Source organism: Gobio gobio, assembly GCF_949357685.1.
Source record: "Gobio gobio genome assembly, chromosome: 12".
Taxonomy (NCBI): Eukaryota; Metazoa; Chordata; class Actinopteri; order Cypriniformes; family Gobionidae; genus Gobio; species Gobio gobio.
Window position 1 is genome coordinate 39,542,755 of NC_137105.1, and position 18,566 is coordinate 39,561,320.

The 18,566-nt window shown below is 40.9% G+C and overlaps 1 protein-coding gene across 1 annotated transcript; it reads left to right on the forward strand.

The window, feature by feature from the left end:
* Positions 1 to 15,177: 15,177 nt before the first annotated feature.
* On the forward strand, positions 15,178 to 18,539 carry igfbp1a (insulin-like growth factor binding protein 1a). The gene is made up of 4 exons (XM_079831225.1): positions 15,178 to 15,731; positions 16,465 to 16,622; positions 17,024 to 17,152; positions 17,398 to 18,539. Exons 1-4 carry the CDS (start codon positions 15,356 to 15,358, stop codon positions 17,521 to 17,523), a joined length of 789 nt encoding a protein of 262 aa, XP_079687351.1. The 5' UTR covers positions 15,178 to 15,355; the 3' UTR covers positions 17,524 to 18,539.
* The last annotated feature ends 27 nt before the right edge of the window (positions 18,540 to 18,566 follow it).

Genomic DNA, 18,566 nt, shown 5'->3' on the forward strand with positions numbered 1-18,566 from the left:
TGGCCAAATAAACACCTCTCGTTTGGCCATTCCAATGCTGGCTGGAGAGACGGGCCAGAGGAAGCCACACACAATGGAGGCCTGCGCATGAGAGCGCATACAAGAAAGTTTTCCCAGACACACTAGCATACACACACACACACACACACACACACACACACACACACATAAAATAATTTTGACACACTGACTTCTTTGCATTACGTACACGTAACCACAAGTACACACTACATCCAAACCAATAATGGAGTCAAACTACAGCTGTTCATTTACAGACCACAACAATTTCCAGAAGTACATAGTGTACGTAACATTAACCACCAAGGAAGAAGGAAATCCTTCAGGTCCAGCGAGGTAAGAGTCATCCTATATGTGTGTGTACATCTCGGGAATAAAGGCTTGCATGAGAATTGATGGAAATGCACGCTGTGACAGGAGTTCTGGCACCGGGAGCAGCTGCTTCTTTAAACAACAAACATGTGTGGTCACACCCACAATCATCTATGATATTTCTGATCCAAAGTTATGTATTCATAACCAGCGAACATTTCATTCAACTCTTGGTGGACAATGTGGGTAAAAGGTGGCGCATATGACAAAGTGTGTGCGTACAAGATTGTGTATGTCATTTCTTTCATCTCACATTTCAGTTCAAATGATATGTGCAGCGGGAAGCTCAGAGGTCTCTGACTAAACTGATTGATCTCTGTGAATGTGTGTGTTGCACAGACATCTGAAAGGATTTAAGATACACTAATCACTAGATTATCATTAGCCATGACTGACTCTGAAGAACATTCCACAATCATGCTTTCCAGCAGCAGGAATGGGAAAATGTTTTGAGAGTTTTCACTCATGTTACCTTACTTAGGATCTCTGGTACACAAAAAAAAAAGTTCTTCAGGTTCTATATAGCACCGCTATAGTATAAAGAACCTGTTAAGCCCAGCGTGGTTCTTCAGCGGTTCTTTAGGGTGGCTGAGGTGCTATATAGCACCGCTACCGTATAAAGAACCTGTTAAGCCCAGTGTGGTTCTTCAGCAGTTTTTTGGGGTGGCTGAGGTGCTATATAGCACCGCTACCGTATAAAGAACCTGTTAAGCCCAGCGTGGTTCTTCAGCGGTTCTTTAGGGTGGCTGAGGTGCTATATAGCACCGCTACCGTATAAAGAACCTGTTAAGCCCAGTGTGGTTCTTCAGGGGTTCTTTGGGGAGGCTGAGGTGCTATATAGCACTGCTACCGTATAAAGAACCTGTTAAGCCCAGTGTGGTTCTTCAGCAGTTTTTTGGGGTGGCTGAGGTGCTATATAGCACCGCTACCGTATAAAGAACCTGTTAAGCCCAGCGTGGTTCTTCAGCGGTTCTTTAGGGTGGCTGAGGTGCTATATAGCACCGCTACTGTATAAAGAACCTGTTAAGCCCAGTGTGGTTCTTCAGGGGTTCTTTGGGGTGGCTGAGTTGCTATATAGCACCGCTACTGTATAAAGAACCTGTTAAGCCCAGTGTGGTTCTTCAGCGGTTCTTTAGGGTGGCTGAGGTGCTATATAGCATCGCTACCGTATAAAGAACCTATTAAGCCCAGTGTGGTTCTTCAGTGGTTCTTTGGGGTGGCTGAGGTGCTATATAGCACCGCTACCGTATAAAGAACCTGTTAAGCCCAGTGTGGTTCTTCAGGGGTTCTTTGGGGTGGCTGAGGTGCTATGAAGCATCGCTACCGTATAAAGAACCTGTTAAGCCCAGTGTGGTTCTTCAGGGGTTCTTTGGGGTGGCTGAGGTGCTATATAGCACCGCTACCGTATAAAGAACCTGTTAAGCCCAGCGTGGTTCTTCAGGGGTTCTTTGGGGTGGCTGAGGTGCTATATAGCACTGCTACCGTATAAAGAACCTGTTAAGCCCAGCGTGGTTCTTCAGGGGTTCTTTGGGGTGGCTGAGGTGCTATATAGCACTGCTACCGTATAAAGAACCTGTTAAGCCCAGTGTGGTTCTTCAGGGGTTCTTTGGGGTGGCTGAGGTGCTATATAGCACCGCTACCGTATAAAGAACCTGTTAAGCCCAGCGTGGTTCTTCAGTGGTTCTTTGGGGTGGCTGAGGTGCTATATAGCACTGCTACCGTATAAAGAACCTGTTAAGCCCAGCGTGGTTCTTCAGGGGTTCTTTGGGGTGGCTGAGGTGCTATATAGCACTGCTACCGTATAAAGAACCTGTTAAGCCCAGCGTGGTTCTTCAGCAGTTCTTTAGGGTGGCTGAGGTGCTATATAGCACCGCTACCGTATAAAGAACCTGTTAAGCCCAGTGTGGTTCTTCAGTGGTTCCTTGGGGTGGCTGAGGTGCTATATAGCACCACTACTGTATAAAGAACCTGTTAAGCCCAGTGTGGTTCTTCAGCGGTTCTTTGGGGTGGCTGAGGTGCTATGTAGCACCTCTACCGTATAAAGAACCTGTTAAGCCCAGTATGGTTCTTCAGCGGTTCTTTGGGGTGGCTGAGGTGCTATGTAGCACCTCTACCGTATAAAGAACCTGTTAAGCCCAGTGTGGTTCTTCAGCGGTTCTTTGGGGTGGCTGAGGTGCTATGTAGCACCGCTACCGTATAAAGAACCTGTTAAGCCCAGTGTGGTTCTTCAGTGGTTCCTTGGGGTGGCTGAGGTGCTATATAGCACCGCTACCGTATAAAGAACCTGTTAAGCCCAGTGAGGTTCTTCAGCGGTTCTTTGGGGTGGCTGAGGTGCTATGTAGCACCTCTACCGTATAAAGAACCTGTTAAGCCCAGTGTGGTTCTTCAGGGGTTCTTTGGGGTGGCTGAGGTGCTATATAGCACCGCTACTGTATAAAGAACCTGTTAAGCCCAGCGTGGTTCTTCAGCGGTTCTTTAGGGTGGCTGAGGTGCTATATAGCAGTGCTACCATATAAAGAACCTGTTAAGCCCAGTGTGGTTCTTCAGTGGTTCTTTGGGGAGGCTGAGGTGCTATATAGCACCGCTACCGTATAAAGAACCTGTTAAGCCCAGTGTGGTTCTTCAGCGGTTCTTTGGGGTGGCTGAGGTGCTATATAGCACCGCTATCGTATAAAGAACCTGTTAAGCCCAGTGTGGTTCTTCAGCGGTTCTTTGGGGTGGTTAAGGTGCTATATAGCATGCACCGCTACCGTTTAAAGAACCTGTTAAGCCCAGTGTGGTTCTTCAGCAGTTCTTTGGGGTGGTTAAGGTGCTATATAGCACCGCTACCGTATAAAGAACCTGTTAAGCCCAGTGTGGTTCTTCAGCGGTTCTTTGGGGTGGCTGAGGTGCTATATAGCACCACTATCGTATAAAGAACCTGTTAAGCCCAGTGTGGTTCTTCAGCGGTTCTTTGGGGTGGTTAAGGTGCTATATAGCATGCACCGCTACCGTTTAAAGAACCTGTTGAGCCCAGTGTGGTTCTTCAGCAGTTCTTTGGGGTGGTTAAGGTGCTATATAGCATGCACCGCTACCGTTTAAAGAACCTGTTAAGCCCAGTGTGGTTCTTCAGCGGTTCTTTCGGGTGGTTAAGGTGCTATATAGCATGCACCGCTACCATTTAAAGAACCTGTTGAGCCCAGTGTGGTTCTTCAGCGGTTCTTTGAGGTGGTTAAGGTGCTATATAGCATGCACCGCTACCGTTTAAAGAACCTGTTAAGCCCAATGTGGTTCTTCAGAGGTTCGTTGGGGTGGCTGAGGTGCTAAATAGCCCCTGTATAGTTCTTTAAAGGTTCTCTAACTCTCTCTTAGTTTAGTTGGGGAAAGGATTAAAACAACATTAAAATAAAGTGATTTTCCTGAAGATAATGTGGTTCTCCACCTTTTTGCCCCGAAGGCCCCCCTATAAGGAAATATTCCAGGGACCCTACACAAGACTTTTTGACCTCAAAAAAGCATAGAAATGATTCAAAACAGCTTTTGCTATTGTTGTAAATTCCTTTTCATAGCAAACATATGAGAGTGGAGTAACATATCTAAACTCTAAGGAGGGAGAATCGGGTGGTGGAGGAATGCAACAAGACAGTTTGGATACGGAGAGCTGTCAGTTGCAGTTAAAATTATGTGGAAAGAGGAATACAATTAGAGGACGAGAGAAAGATAAGACATGGTGATTAGCTGTAGTCTTTGAATGAATGTACCTCTTTTGGTTCTACATAGCATCATTTGACAAAGGTTCTGTATAGCCCCTTTAAAGATTAGAAGCCAATGAAACACTTTTAGTACTATTTAGCGCCATTTTTGGGAACATGGCATATTGATGGAGGTTCTGTTTATTATTTAATACTCTATTATCCTGATGTTTTTTAATACCATTGTGATGCACAGCAACCAAAGAGACAAACACAGACTCATTGGATAAACATGCTTCTACCTACATTTTTTGCAAAACTCTAAACATTTACCAATATATACAATTCACTGGAGTTTCCAGCTAAAAAGAAGCACCAATAACTTTTAATCAATATGATTACATGGCCAGATTATAAATGAATAAAGACTTATATTTGTGCAGTTCCTTTTACTTTTAGTGCATGATTTATAAACGAATACAATACATTTTGCACCACGTAACCAGTAAACTTGCTCGGTAGCTCACCTGGTACAGTGTTGCAATTACGATGTAGAAGGCTCGGGTCCCATGAAACACGGGTCATGATAAATGAGCTTAAAGACTTGTGGAAGCAAGCTAAAATGCATGATTGTGCTTCACCAAATGTGTTTTTATCTCGCGTTTGTTTTTGTTAACACTGTCGGTTACGTTTAAGGTAGGGTGGTACGTTATTTTCAAATGCAATAGCGTATTAGCATATATAGCGCCACTCACAGAATTTCATTTAATTTCAATAAATTCTTGCTTCATGTTCATCTGCTTCGGATAAAACTAAATGCACCTTTAGCATCACACTGGACATTTCACTTTCAAAGTGTCCAAAACGCTCATTTGCATTTAAAGATACATGCACAAAACAGTGTTTTTTTCCTTCCACTCAAAAATGTGCATTTACAACATGGTATAATAAAGGATCTGTGGGGTATTTTATGCTGAAACTTCACAGAAACATTCTGGGGACACCTGAGACTTATATCTTGTAAAAAGTGACATATGTCCCCTTTAATATATAGTGCATATTGGTATATTATAATACACAGCAAATTTGTATGGCTGTCAAATGAGAAAGATGCTTTTTCGTGTTGTAATTACAACATCCACCACTAGGGGCTAACCTGCCATGCTAACAAGTTTAACCTTCACCCATTTTTCACAAAAGAGAGAATTATGGCAAATACAGAGGCACAGACTAAAAGCTAAGATAGAAAAAAAAACTTGAAATGTATGCACTGCATCCAAGTGTACTTTCTGTGTCAAATCAAGGTTTTGAGACGTTAAAATTCTGGACAGTAAAGGGGTGGCACATTTCGTTAAGTTACTTCAATCATATGATGCTTTATTAACACATTTCAGGAGGAATGCATTCAAATGATCTATCCAATCAACATGAGTGGAGGCCTATATGCCCTCCGCTAATATTGTCACCCTTGGTTAATATAAGCAAAGGTGGCTGTAAAAATAAATCTGCATTGTTTATCCTTTTGATCTTTCATTCAAAAAAAAAATTCTAACCTTTCATTGAAGTAAAACAATTGAAAGTGGGGAAAAAATTAATTCTCCAATGCATGTTGGTCACAATTATTGACAGCCAATTACTGCAACATCTTTTTCCCAAGATAACAGCTCTGAGTCTTCTTCTATAATGCCTGATGAGTTTGAAGAACACCTGACAAGAGATCAGAGACCATTCCTATCTCTCCAGATCCTTCAGATTCACAGCTCCATGTTGGAGCTTCTTCTCTTCAGTTCACACCACTAATTTTCTATAGGGTTCAGGTCAGGGAACTGGGACGGTCAGTGACACATTTTTGTATTGATTTTGATGTTTGTTTTGGATCATTGTCCTGATGGAAGATCCAAACCACAGCCCATTATAAGATTTCTAGCAGAAGCGGTCAGGTTTGGATTTTTTTTTATCTGTTGGTATTTGATAGAATCCATAATACTATGTATCTGAACAAGATGTCCAGGACCTCCAGCAAAAAAAATAGACCCACAACATTAAAGATCCAGCAGTATATTTAACCGTGGGCATGGGGTACTTTTTATCCCTGTTTGCACCAAAATCTGGTGGGTTTGCTGCCAAAAAGCTCTTTTTTTTTTGTTTCATCTGTCCATAGAACCAGGTCATTTTTGAAGTATATATATATACTTCATGTAAAAATATATAAGTCATGGCTGGACAATTTCATGCTACTAGTCACCCTGGTGTGCTGAAAAATATGAATGGGAATGTACTTCAGATATATTTTATTCATAAGAATTTCTAGGGGTGCCAATAATTGTGGCCAACATGCATTGGATAAAAAAACATTTATTTCCTAATATCTCCAAAAATGTCTTCTGTTTCAACCCTTCATCAGGGCCATTTGATGGCCTCTGGACAATAAAATCATGTGAGTTTTTTTAACCATTTTTCATGTGCCGTTCTTCTTTTGTCATTTTTGGATATTTGAGTTACTTTTGGATCTCCACACTGCAAGGAGTTTGTTCATTCATCTGGTTGGGACTATTGTTTGGCGCTACGCTTTTCCGTTCTCTCAATGTGGCAGACCAGAAACTCAAGCTCAGTGAAATGTCTCTGAGTTTAGTTTTGGTGAATTCTGACCAGCAAATTATGAAGCAACGTGAAGATGTGCAACCAATAGAAGAAGGGGTACACTTTATTTTAAGGTGTCTTTGTTACAGTGTATTACATTTAAGTACATATACTAGGGTTAGGGTTAGGATAAGGGTTTGGTTTAGGGTTAGTTGCTAACATCACATAGGCAGAAACAATTATCTTTTTTGATCATAATGAATATAATATATAGAGAATTTGGCAGTGGTGCATATTGATACAGATATTTAGCTTTGATTTTCTTGAAGTTTTAGAATTGAACTATTTTGTAAATGTAAATGTAAATTGTAAATGTAAATGTGTATTTTAAATAAAATATAACAATATATATTTGATATATTGTACATTTTCATAAACTTAAACTTCTATAACTTTTTTTAAACTTTACTTTTTTCTGTGAAGTGTTCCCTTTAAAAAGATACCAAAATTAAGTCTGTGCTCTGAAGTATTCAAGATTTTTAACAATTGAAGTCACTCATTCAAAAAGTGGGACAGACAGTTAACAGGTAAAACAACTTTTTATTTTCACAAACTTTGAAAATAAAAAAAATTCTCTCTGTACAGTTGCTTTTAAATAGCGGTCTATATGAGTCATACGCGTCTGACCCACAAACAGCAAGAGTGTATACAATTTCTGTAAGCACATTTTACAGCGCATCAGCATGTTGAAACTTTGCATGCATGTTCATGACCTTAAATGAGAAAAAGTCACAAAATTTCAGGACAAATAATGTAGTATTTCAGATAGATTCAAAAGAGAAATTATAGCTCATTTTTACCATTTGTGGCATACAACAAATCATTCATTTTAGCTTCATTAGTAAAAAAACTCAAATAACAAAATATAACCAAGAAATGTATATTATTTTGGGTCTACAGTTGCCTTTGAACATTAAAATGTGCAGGTCAAATTGACCCGCGAACATCACGAATGTAACAGTAATTTTGTGTTTATATGTCAAAACACTAGCCTGACAAGCCAGACCCACATCAAGATGTTGGGTCTGGAAACTCATCATTGACAGGGCTCAATCCGAGGGGCAGGATAAACGGTTGTCTTTCAAATTCCCTCTGCATGCAATTGGATAGCGGCATGAGCGCCACAACCAACCTGAGCGAAGAAGAAGGTGAAGCCGAGCTAACGTTAGTTGATAGACTTTCGCCGTATCCGGTAGGCAAAACTTTGAACATATCTTGACTTCAGTGCCGTTCTTTGTTCTTTTCTCAAAGAAAAGCTTAACTCCAAGTCGCGGCCAAAGCCGAAAAGACTGCTGTTCGTCAGCTTTGTTTACAAGTAGCACGCAGAACCTCCGCTACTCTGCCACGACGTGCCGTTATTGTTAAGCCCGCCCACCGACTCTACACACGCTGTGATTGGCCTGACCAGAGTTTGGTTTTTCCAGCTCTCAGGTCTACCGAGAGTTGCTAGACTACACTCGCGGCAAAATAAATGTTCTGCCGCTAGGGTGCGTCTAGATTTCTAGGCTATCGAAACACATCAGCGTTTTGAAACTTTGCAAGCATGTTCGTGACCCTAAATGAGAAATTGACCGTTCAAATTGACCGTTCGCAAAGACCCGCCCCCTTTAGTTGCTCTCTTATACCACACACGTTCTCACGCAGTGAAAAACACATGGCAGAGCAAAGAGGATACTACTGACAACACACTGACAGACAGGACTGAGCAGGTTACTTTTAATATGAAACAAAGTCTCAACTCTAAAATTTTGTAATTTAAAAAAAAAATTTAAACAATAAATACCGTTTTGTGGCTCTTTAAAGGCCCACTGAAGTGCCTTGAAACGCACAGAATTATTCAATGTGTTGACGTAATTTCCCCCGAAACGGCTCCAGCTGTTAGCAGCTCCTCCCCTTTTTTGAAACAGCCAATAGCGTTTCGTTAATACTACAGTTTGACTAGAGCCTTTCTGTTTGGTAAAGCCAGAGTTTCCTCCTAATCTCTAACCGTTTATCATCATAATCTCCTCCATATCGGTTTGAAATACAGCATTCTGTGCAGCATTTAAATGGGTCCGATATGTTTTGTTGTATGCACCGACTCGCGCATATGATCCGCTCGCTCTTGAGTCTCTAGTCAACGGCTCTTTTCTAGACTATGGCCGCGTGTCCTGTCCACCAAAGCGTTTTTATCCAGCTGAAAACGCTAGGCGCTCTGCTGAGCTGTGGGCGCTTGAGAGCGTTTTGGCAGCCCAGAGTTTTTTTCAGTTGAGACTCTTTGCTTGTTATGATACGGAATATCCGCGGAAGTGTTACTAGTATCTCATTTCACAGATAGTTTGTTTCTGTGTTGATTATAAAATGACGATATAAATGATATAAAAGTGCTGAGACAATGTAAAGTATTCGCTCTGGCTCTTGTTTTAAATAATTTTGTTAATTTTGTATAAAATAAATTTTTTATGCTGCTTGTTTTCATCTGTTGACGTTGTACAAGCATAATGAATGTGGCGGTTGGTTGGTGTTGTATTTGTCCCGCCCCTCCTCCACTGTGATTGGACAGCTGGGTGAAAAGAGACAGTGATGAGCGCTGCGTTTTGCTCAAAGTTGAGCATTCTTCAACTCTCGGCGACCAGTAAAAAAAAACCCAGAGTGCTCAGCGATTGAGCGTGAAATACTCGCTGAGCGCCTCATTAAAGGCCTTTTACACAGAATGCGGCAACAGCACCGCTGCGCTAAGAAATCCATTCATTTCAATGGCTTGTGCTGCGCAAGGACGGTTTGTTGCTGCGTCGACCAAAGCGCAAAAATATTTCAACTTTTGCCACTGCGCTCTGTGACGATTACCTGTGCGGACAATAGGAAGATATGGATGAACAGTTTTGAAAACTCTGCCTACCTTGCTCTGGCTAGTGTAGCGCAAATCGCTTTGTATATGAAGGGCTACGCTGAACCCAGCGGCCAGCAAAGCACTTTTCCGCATCCTGTGAGAAAGCCCCATTACGCTCATGGCGTTCTAAAAACTTGGCACTCCCATTGAAAGCAATTGAATATGCCAGCCAGCTGCGTGAAAAAGCGCTTTGGTGGACACACTGCCTATGTGTGTGCGCTGCGGCGGTGCGCGTGAAAGTAACGTGAAACCAGACTTCATTCGCCTCAACTGAAAGCATATTTCTGAATCGTTCCCTATCACATGTATCGCAAGTGCGCAATGTGCCATTCACCATGTAGAAAATAGTAAATGTGTGAACAGCTGACTGATTTCAGCCACTGCTTCAGCGTCTATTTATAATGTAGGGGGCGGGCACTTAAGATTCTAGAGAGCATTTGATTGGACAGAAGATGTGATGAGAAGATGAAGTCTGCGATGATGTCATCAAATTCTGTGATCCATTTTAACGGAAGTGAGTGACTGTAAGTTTTGAATGCTCATATCTCCTAAATGCGAATGTTGTCATTGTTTTGGAGCACACCAGCTTATTCCTAACCTTAAAGGCCTGTTCACACCGGGACGAATTTCGCACGCGTTTATCGCCGACGTTTAACGCCTCGGGACTAAACAATGGGCGCCAATGTGAGTGTTCACACCGACGCAAAACGCCAGGCGTAAAAGCGTCATTTTAAAAAAAACGCCTCGGGTTCGTTTTTTTATTTTGACGCGGCGCGTAAAAAACTGTCCGACCAATGAGATCGGCGCTTTTGTTCACATGCCTGGAGCTGCTGAAGTGACAGTAAAACAGGACTTGGTGACGCTCAAGCACAAAACGGTCACACATTGATACGACGAAGAAGTAGTAAGTAGACAAAGAAGAAGATGAACTGCTAATGCTGCTTGCCAGTTAGCAAAAAGTGTGAGAATGGTTTTTTTGGCAAGCACGTAAATACTGTCTCTCTTCTCCTTCTGTGTGACAAGCGAGTGTCAGAGGCTTAAAGTGCCGCAGCACCACCTTGTGTACCGCGAGCGCATCGACTGAATGTGCACGTTCACTTGGCGCTTGGGTGTGAACACTCAAGACGCGCCGAAAAACGGCACGAAAAACGCTGGCGATAAGCGCGCGCGATATTCGTCCCGGTGTGTACAGGCCTTAAGGCTAACATAGCCATACTAAAAGCTAAAAAACTTCAATGCCTTTAATGTATGGTGACAGGTCGCTGTAGCGCCTCAGTTAAATCTGCTCGTGAACCGATCATTTCTTCCTTCTGGTTAATTTATAGAATCAAATAAACCTGAATGAACTTCAGAAGGAATGCTGTTTCAACCGCGGAAAGACGTCAGTACACACCGTTTTTCAAGTTCAAGTCCACCGACGTTAATCTACAAACTTTCTTGATTACTTTGTCGGACAAAATGATTGGTCAGATCACCTGTCAATCAAACTCCTGGCGAAGGGTGAACTGACCCGCAACATAACACGAGGGTGCATGTCCATTTTTGTTTCATCTTCTTTGATGGCTTTTTTTGGAGTTAAACATAAGAGTTTTGCAATGTACATGACCTTTTATGTCCTGCTATTTATGTTGTTTCTGCTGATGTCATTGCGGCTGTGCATGTTGTTTCTGCTTCTTTCAAAGTGGGTCTGGCCCTGACCCTAAATGACACTGTTTTGATGACTCTTTTTCTGTTTTTTTCAGTCTCTTTGATGTTAAAGTTGAGAACGTGTCAATGATATCAGCCTCCCCAGATCCTCGAGACAAGCTGTCTAAATGGCTCTCCTTAACATCGGATTTACTTCATTAAGCTTGTAAGGAGAAAATATATTCAAGAGTCTGAGGATATTCAGTCAGCACTCACTCCCACAAGGCTTAATGCACTTCCACATTCCTTTATTCGAGGTCATTTGGTTAGGTTGCTAATAAAGATGGGCTTGTCGGGGGTGGAGTGGGGGTAGATGATTATTTAAGGACATGATGTTTTCATCATTGTTTTGCCTCAAAGAGGTTACATTTTTTAAAGTTAAATGTCCGACTGGTTTGTTTTAGTCTAATTGAGCTGAAAACACAAACACAGAAGCCCCTCTGTGAATGGAAACATAGATGCACATGGCTTCTCTGGACAATAAAACTAGCACCTGTCATACTACAGCAGAAACACCACTTGCTATTTAGTGACATGGACAAGTCCTTGTTTAAGTCACACGCAATGTAAACATGACCCCAGCTCTATCCAGTGACTAGAAATGTCTTTTTCTTAGCATTTTAGAATATAGGGATGTTTACTGTGTGGGTTAGCTAAGGTATATCAAATCATTTACGAAATAAGTAATACTTCAATGAAAATTCTCATATCGTGACCTTTTAAAACACCAGTGTGCTAAAACTGTGAATAGTAACAAGAATTGTGAACAAAAAAAATGGGGTGTAAATACTTCTAACTTACGTATATGGAAGTCCTAAGAGGTCTTGCATTGAAATTTGATCAACTATTATTATCTTTTTACGAGATCTTGACTGTATTTTTTGTTGACCTACCCATCACACAAAACTTTCTGCATTTTTACATTTTCAAAAAAAACATTTAACCCATTTCCCTCATGTGGACCGCTGGCTGGTCCCCACAATGTAATATAAACCTGTACACATACTGAATACTGAATAAACAGCTAGTATCTCCTTTTTTCAAATCCAACTTAATAAAATAATATCACCCCGATATCTAAAAACTCATTTTTGTTTCCTTCCTTTCGAATGTTGGCGGTTACAATCATAAATGTCTACAATGATAAAGTCTTAGCCTGATAGACATAGAGCTATTTTCCTTAAGAGAGTCCAAGATTTAAGTAAAAACACATTTGCTCATCAATCGATCAGCACAATACTGTGTGTGTCCTGGTATTCCCTACCTTATGAGGACCAAATGCCCCCACAAGTATAGTAATACCAGTAAATGTTGACCTTGTGGGCAACATTGTGGGAGACATTTTTTGGTCCCTATGAGGAAACAAGCATGTAAATCAAACAGAATTATCTTTTTTGAAAATTTGAAAAAGTGACAATTTAGTGTGATGGGTAGGTTTAGGGTTAGAGTAGGGTGACCACCCGTCCCACTTTGCGTTGTACCGCACAGCATTTTCTCCCCTTGTCCCGCACGTCGCATATTGAGAAAAAGTCCCGCATTTTCATCAGTCTGTTGGTTTTAATTATGATATTAAGAAAACATGCAAGCGTTCCTTTGCCTTTTAAGGAAAGCATTTTATTTATTCTTTTTGCGGCATCGTTTAGATCGTATTCGTCAGAAGTAACATCACGCCTTACACAAATGCATCTTCCGTTTTTAAAGTCCTATCCAAGACCAATGGTTGAAAAGAAAGGAGTAAACACGGTCAGTAGGTTGTGACGGCTGTCAATCAAAATGTGGAGCGGTGATTCGTTCCATGTATTCCCTGACAGAAAACTATTGGATAATTCGGTAAATTGGTTATATTCTTAATATATAATATAAGTTAATATATAAGACTGCCAATTAACTAATTTCATGTTGTTTTATATTTTATTTGTTCATTATTATTTTTTGGGGATTTTATTTGGACTTGGTCAGAATTGTTTTGAAAATAGTTATCTGCATGATGCCTGCTGCCTTTGGGCTCAGTGATGTTGAATTTAAATAACAAAAAAGGTTATACAACAGTTTCATGTTATGTTTTAGTGTTGGTAACATGTCCCACATTGTCCCACACAAACAAATCATCCAACATTTGGTTTGTTTGATGGTGGTCACCCTAGGTTAGAGGATAGAATTTGTACAGTATGAAAAAACATTATGTCTATGGAAAGTGCCCATAAAACATGGAAATCCAACGTGTGTGCTTGTTTATGTGATTTATGAGGACACACATTTGTATAATGACATGGGTATTACGCTGGTATTACAACGTAAACGTGGTTTATGAGGACATTTCAAATGTCCTCATAATTAAAATAGCTTTAAAAACATACTAAACATGTTTTATTAAAAATGTAAAAATGCAGAATGTTTTCTGTGATGGTGATGGGTAGGTTTAGGGGTAGGGGGATAGAATGTACAGTATAAAAACCATTACGCCTATGGAATGTCCTCATAATGTAGTTGCCCCAACATGTGTGTGTGTGTGTGTGTGGGGGGGGGGGTGTAAGTCACTGTAACACATTCTCCAACATTTAGACTTTAATATTATTAATCCCAAATTGCAATGTTTTGGCATTCATGTCTGAGGATAGAGGAGCAGAGTACTGTTACCGGTATGACGCTCGTGCCGCTTTCTCTCCGTCAGCAGATCCTCAAGCTTTCACACGCGCGTGAACGGACAACTCTATCACGTGACACGAGGAGAAACTCCACGAGCTGAAGAAAAAAAAATGATGCAACACCGTAAGACAATTGCGTGGATCATGTGATCTCACAAAACTCCCTCCAGAGACATTGGAGAGCTCAGCGGTTGACACATTATTAAAGCGCCCTTCCCCAGCTGAGTGTCACATCCTGTAGCCCATTCATAAACTCCGCGGCTAGGCCACGACAAAAGGCCTCGCGACGCGCGTCGAGGAGAGGAGGAGACGTGTAGGTGATAATGTCGTTTTCCCGCGCGGCTATTATTATCCAGGGAAATGGCCAATGACAATAGCGGCAGTCGCAAGCTTTCCAAAACGGGGTCCCGCCCTGACCTGAGTGAGGTCACGTACCACAGTGCGAGTGCACGCGGTGCCACAGAGATGGAGCAGCGCGCGATCTCTCTCTCTCTCACCTCATTATGGGCGCCAAATAAACGCGTCAAATGAACGCCAGACCAAAGGACTAGGACGCGACAATTTGGCATCCTAAATTGGTTGTGCAAGAGTTTTCAAGGGGGAACTTAATGAATGAGGAGCTTTGTTCGCCCCGTCCTAAAATAAATCACAAATTACAAACCTATATCCTAACATGACGTTTAGTCAATTAAAAACTGCAAGGAAAATTAGATTTGGAGAGAGAGCTACAAATAGGCACTTTTTATTGAAGTGAATGAATGGCACACGATCCAGAATGAAGTTGCAGAATATAGTTCAAATGAGTTCAAACTAGCTAAATACTGTCAATGTAGTAGCCTATACTGGGTTTAACTCTCTAAGACCATATATTTACAACAATAACAATATTTTATATATAGGCCTATATATATATATATATATATATATATATATATATATATATATATATATATATATATATATATATATATATATATATATATATATATATATATATATATAGTATTGTAAATACAAAACGTTTCAGGGTGATCATTTCAAAATAACGTTTATTTCGCTTATGTACATTCCTGCTGAGTTGCTTGATTTAATTATTATTGTTCATTCAGATATGATTCTTCTGGGGTAGTAAGCACACGTTTTTCCACCATTACACTCATTAGGCTATGTTCTGATATAAACAGTGACGCATTTTACGCGCTGTGTTCAAGGAAACACCTCGGACTGGATCTCCACCAGCCAATCGGAGTAGAGGGGGATCATTTAAGAAATCATTGATATTGCCAATGCGTCAAACACGAGCGTGTCAGCGGGACCCGGTGCGCGTATAAATACCGCGAGGCGACCCGGAGAGAGCTAGTCATTTTGAAGAGCGCAAAGACAGCGAGGAACTCCTCATTACACTTCAATCGATATTTATTTATTTATCTATTTATTCTGAGCCTTGCTTTGGGATGAACAGACTGCTTCTGAACTTTTTCTGGGTGGCAGCATTCAGCGCACTCCTTTCGGCGCCGGGGCTCCGGGCTTCTCCAGTGGTTGGGCAGGAACCTATCCGCTGCGCCCCGTGCTCCCCGGAGCGGCTGGCCGAGTGTCCTGCGGTGGATGCCGGCTGTGAGGAGGTGCTTAGAGAGCCAGGCTGCGGCTGCTGCCTCGCCTGCGCGTTGAAGAGAAGTGACCCGTGCGGGATCTACACTGCGCCCTGCGGCTCGGGGCTCCGCTGCTTGCCGAAACCCGGAGAAGCCCGACCCCTGCACGCACTCACCCGAGGACAGGCGGTGTGCACTGAGAACCCCGAGCCTGATCAGAGCCAAAGCGACCCAACGCAAGGTAGGCTACCGGCGTCTAAGACTGCACTATCGCCATCCAAATAGTAGCTCATAATTGCAGCTGTCGATCACATTCCACCTCGATGATGCAGCCATGTGACGAGATTTCATCAGCGCTAACAAATCAGTTGGACGTTTCAGATATGTAGATATGCATTAAATATTATTTCAGCGAATACACAGCTGCTTTCAAGAGGTCGACTATTGTAGGATTTTTTTTTGTAAGCTACAATTTCTGCAACATAATAAATATAAGGCGCGCGATCTGTCGAGCAATTCTCAATTAGGCCTATATATATATATATATATATATATATATATATATATATATATATATATATATATATATATATATATATATATATATATATATATACACACTATATAAGTTTTTATTTTTTATGAAAGAAAATGATAAGGCTACAAATCATGACAAGACTTGTAGCCTATTGACTTGCCGCCCGAATCTAATCTGAATAGAAAGCAAGCTCGTGAGCGACGTTCCGTTGTTATGGTTACCTCCTCTGCTCTGGCGAACGCGAGTCAGCGACTTCTGTTCCTTTAGCGCCTATTTTGGAGACAGGTGAAAATATGCGCTCTGTCTAATTTATCCGCTTTTATCATTATCGAAACGTTTGACAACCCCAGTTAAAACATGAATGTACCTGTAGAAACAATTGAAATACTTTTACCAAATACCACACCAATAATTCTCACCATGCTTTCCCCTTCAGATCATCCTGAGTCTCACAACGGGGCAACGGCAGTGAATGAAGGCGGCTCAGCGGTCTTCGTGTCCGGGCACGGCAAGCCCTTCGACCCGAGGGTCATCACGGCTAAAGAGAGCATGAAGGCCAAAGTCAACGCAATACGCAAGAAACTGGTGGAGCAGGTGAGCTTCAGGCACCTCAGTTGTACATGTCCTAAATAAATGCGTGAAGGTTTAGAATAGTTTGCTAGATACAAAAATGAGACTCAGGTAGCCTACCATGTGCGGCCACAAGAGGGCAGTAGAAGGTTTCTTGAACTTCTTATAGGCTAACGTTACATGGGGCAAGAACCTGAGTCTGTATATTTGGGGTGCATGGCTTGATGCATTCAGAGTTAATATAAAAAAATTGAGGAGGGAAAACACGTATTATAAGTAGTAGTAGTAATAATAATAATTGCTTATATATGTGAAAAAATGTTGTTGTAAAATAGGAATAATAACCAAATAAAAGTTTAGAAATATAACAAAAACACAATTTTACTTGAAAAATGTCTCTAAATAACCTTATTTTATCTCCCTAGGGTCCTTGTCATATTGAACTGCAGACAGCCCTTGACAAGATCACTAAATCACAGCAGAAACTGGGAGACAAAATGACCAGATTCTACCTTCCAAACTGTGACAAACATGGCCTATACAAAATCAAACAGGTAAGCGGAGTCTTGAGTGCAAGTATTACAGAAAACAGCCAGCGAGTCCTGATTTCACATTGCGAGTTTGTGTGGTGGTATATAAAGCTTAATGTGTGATATTCAGCAACACGATGATATGCGTGTGAGGGCTGAGTGTTAGAACCACACTCGGCTGAGAACTAGGCTGTGCATGCAAGCTTGTGTTTCTAGAGAATGAAATGACCCGTCTCACTCTCTCTCCCTCTGTCTCGTTTTCCCTGCAGTGTGAATCGTCTCTGGATGGTCAGAGGGGGAAGTGTTGGTGTGTGTCATCCTGGAATGGGAAGAAGATTCCTGGATCAAGTGACCTGCCAGCAGATGCCGAGTGCCCTGAGGAACTCAACCACTGATCTGACACACACAAACACATACACACACGCACGCACTGGGGGATCTGAAGAGCTCAACCACTGATCTCTCTCTCACACACATACACACACATGTAATACCACTGAATTTTATCATTATATTTTTTAAAAAATATCGTAGTATTTATTTATTGTTAGTGGTGATATTTAATTCAGGTACACTGTTTTTGATTGGTAAATTCCCTGAACTCTCTAAAAAAAAAAAAAAATGAAAAGAAAAGAAAATCTATTTTTCTGTAAAGAAAATATGTATTTTACATGAAGTACCCATACTTATTTATTTAAACTGAATGTATTCATTTCGATATCTGGATAAGAATATTTATTCCTTATGCCTTATACATATTTTTGTATGGTGTAAATCTGTATATTTGATGTATATAGATTACTGTGTCTCTTGTCTTAAACTTCCTTCAGGCTTGCTTTGATGGAAAGGAATGAAATGGAAAAAAGCACTGCATGACCAAACCATACATTGCCATATTTTTATACTGTGTTTTTTTTTTATTATTATTATATTTTACTAATGAATTGTCATTGTTTTTGTTTAAAATGGTTGAGATTAGATGGGCATGAAAGTGGGAAGCTTTCCCCCCCAGGATTCTGTGTTTTATACATTCAAAAGTATTGAACTTCACAGCTTTTGAAACGGGTAACTGCCTGTTCCTACCTCCGGCTTTTAAGTTAAGAGCTCTTTTTCTTGCTTTTTTAAAAGTGAAGTGGGCTATTTTTATGTTTGTAAAATACTTGCCTGTATGATCAAAGTGATATAGCAGTCTTATTGTATTTGTCAATCATATTTGTGTTGTCTACATACTGTGGTCCATTTATTTTTTATTTTCCTTGCGATGCAATGTCTACACTGAGGAAAAGAGATTCAGACATTGCTTCACTCCAAAGCATTTGCTCTTGTGTGTATAACATATTTTTCATGGTTTGTAATTGTAAGTCATTGTGGGTAAAAAAAAACAACTATTTAATAAATCATCTTTACAAGCACCACAGTGTCTGTCATTTAAACTAGC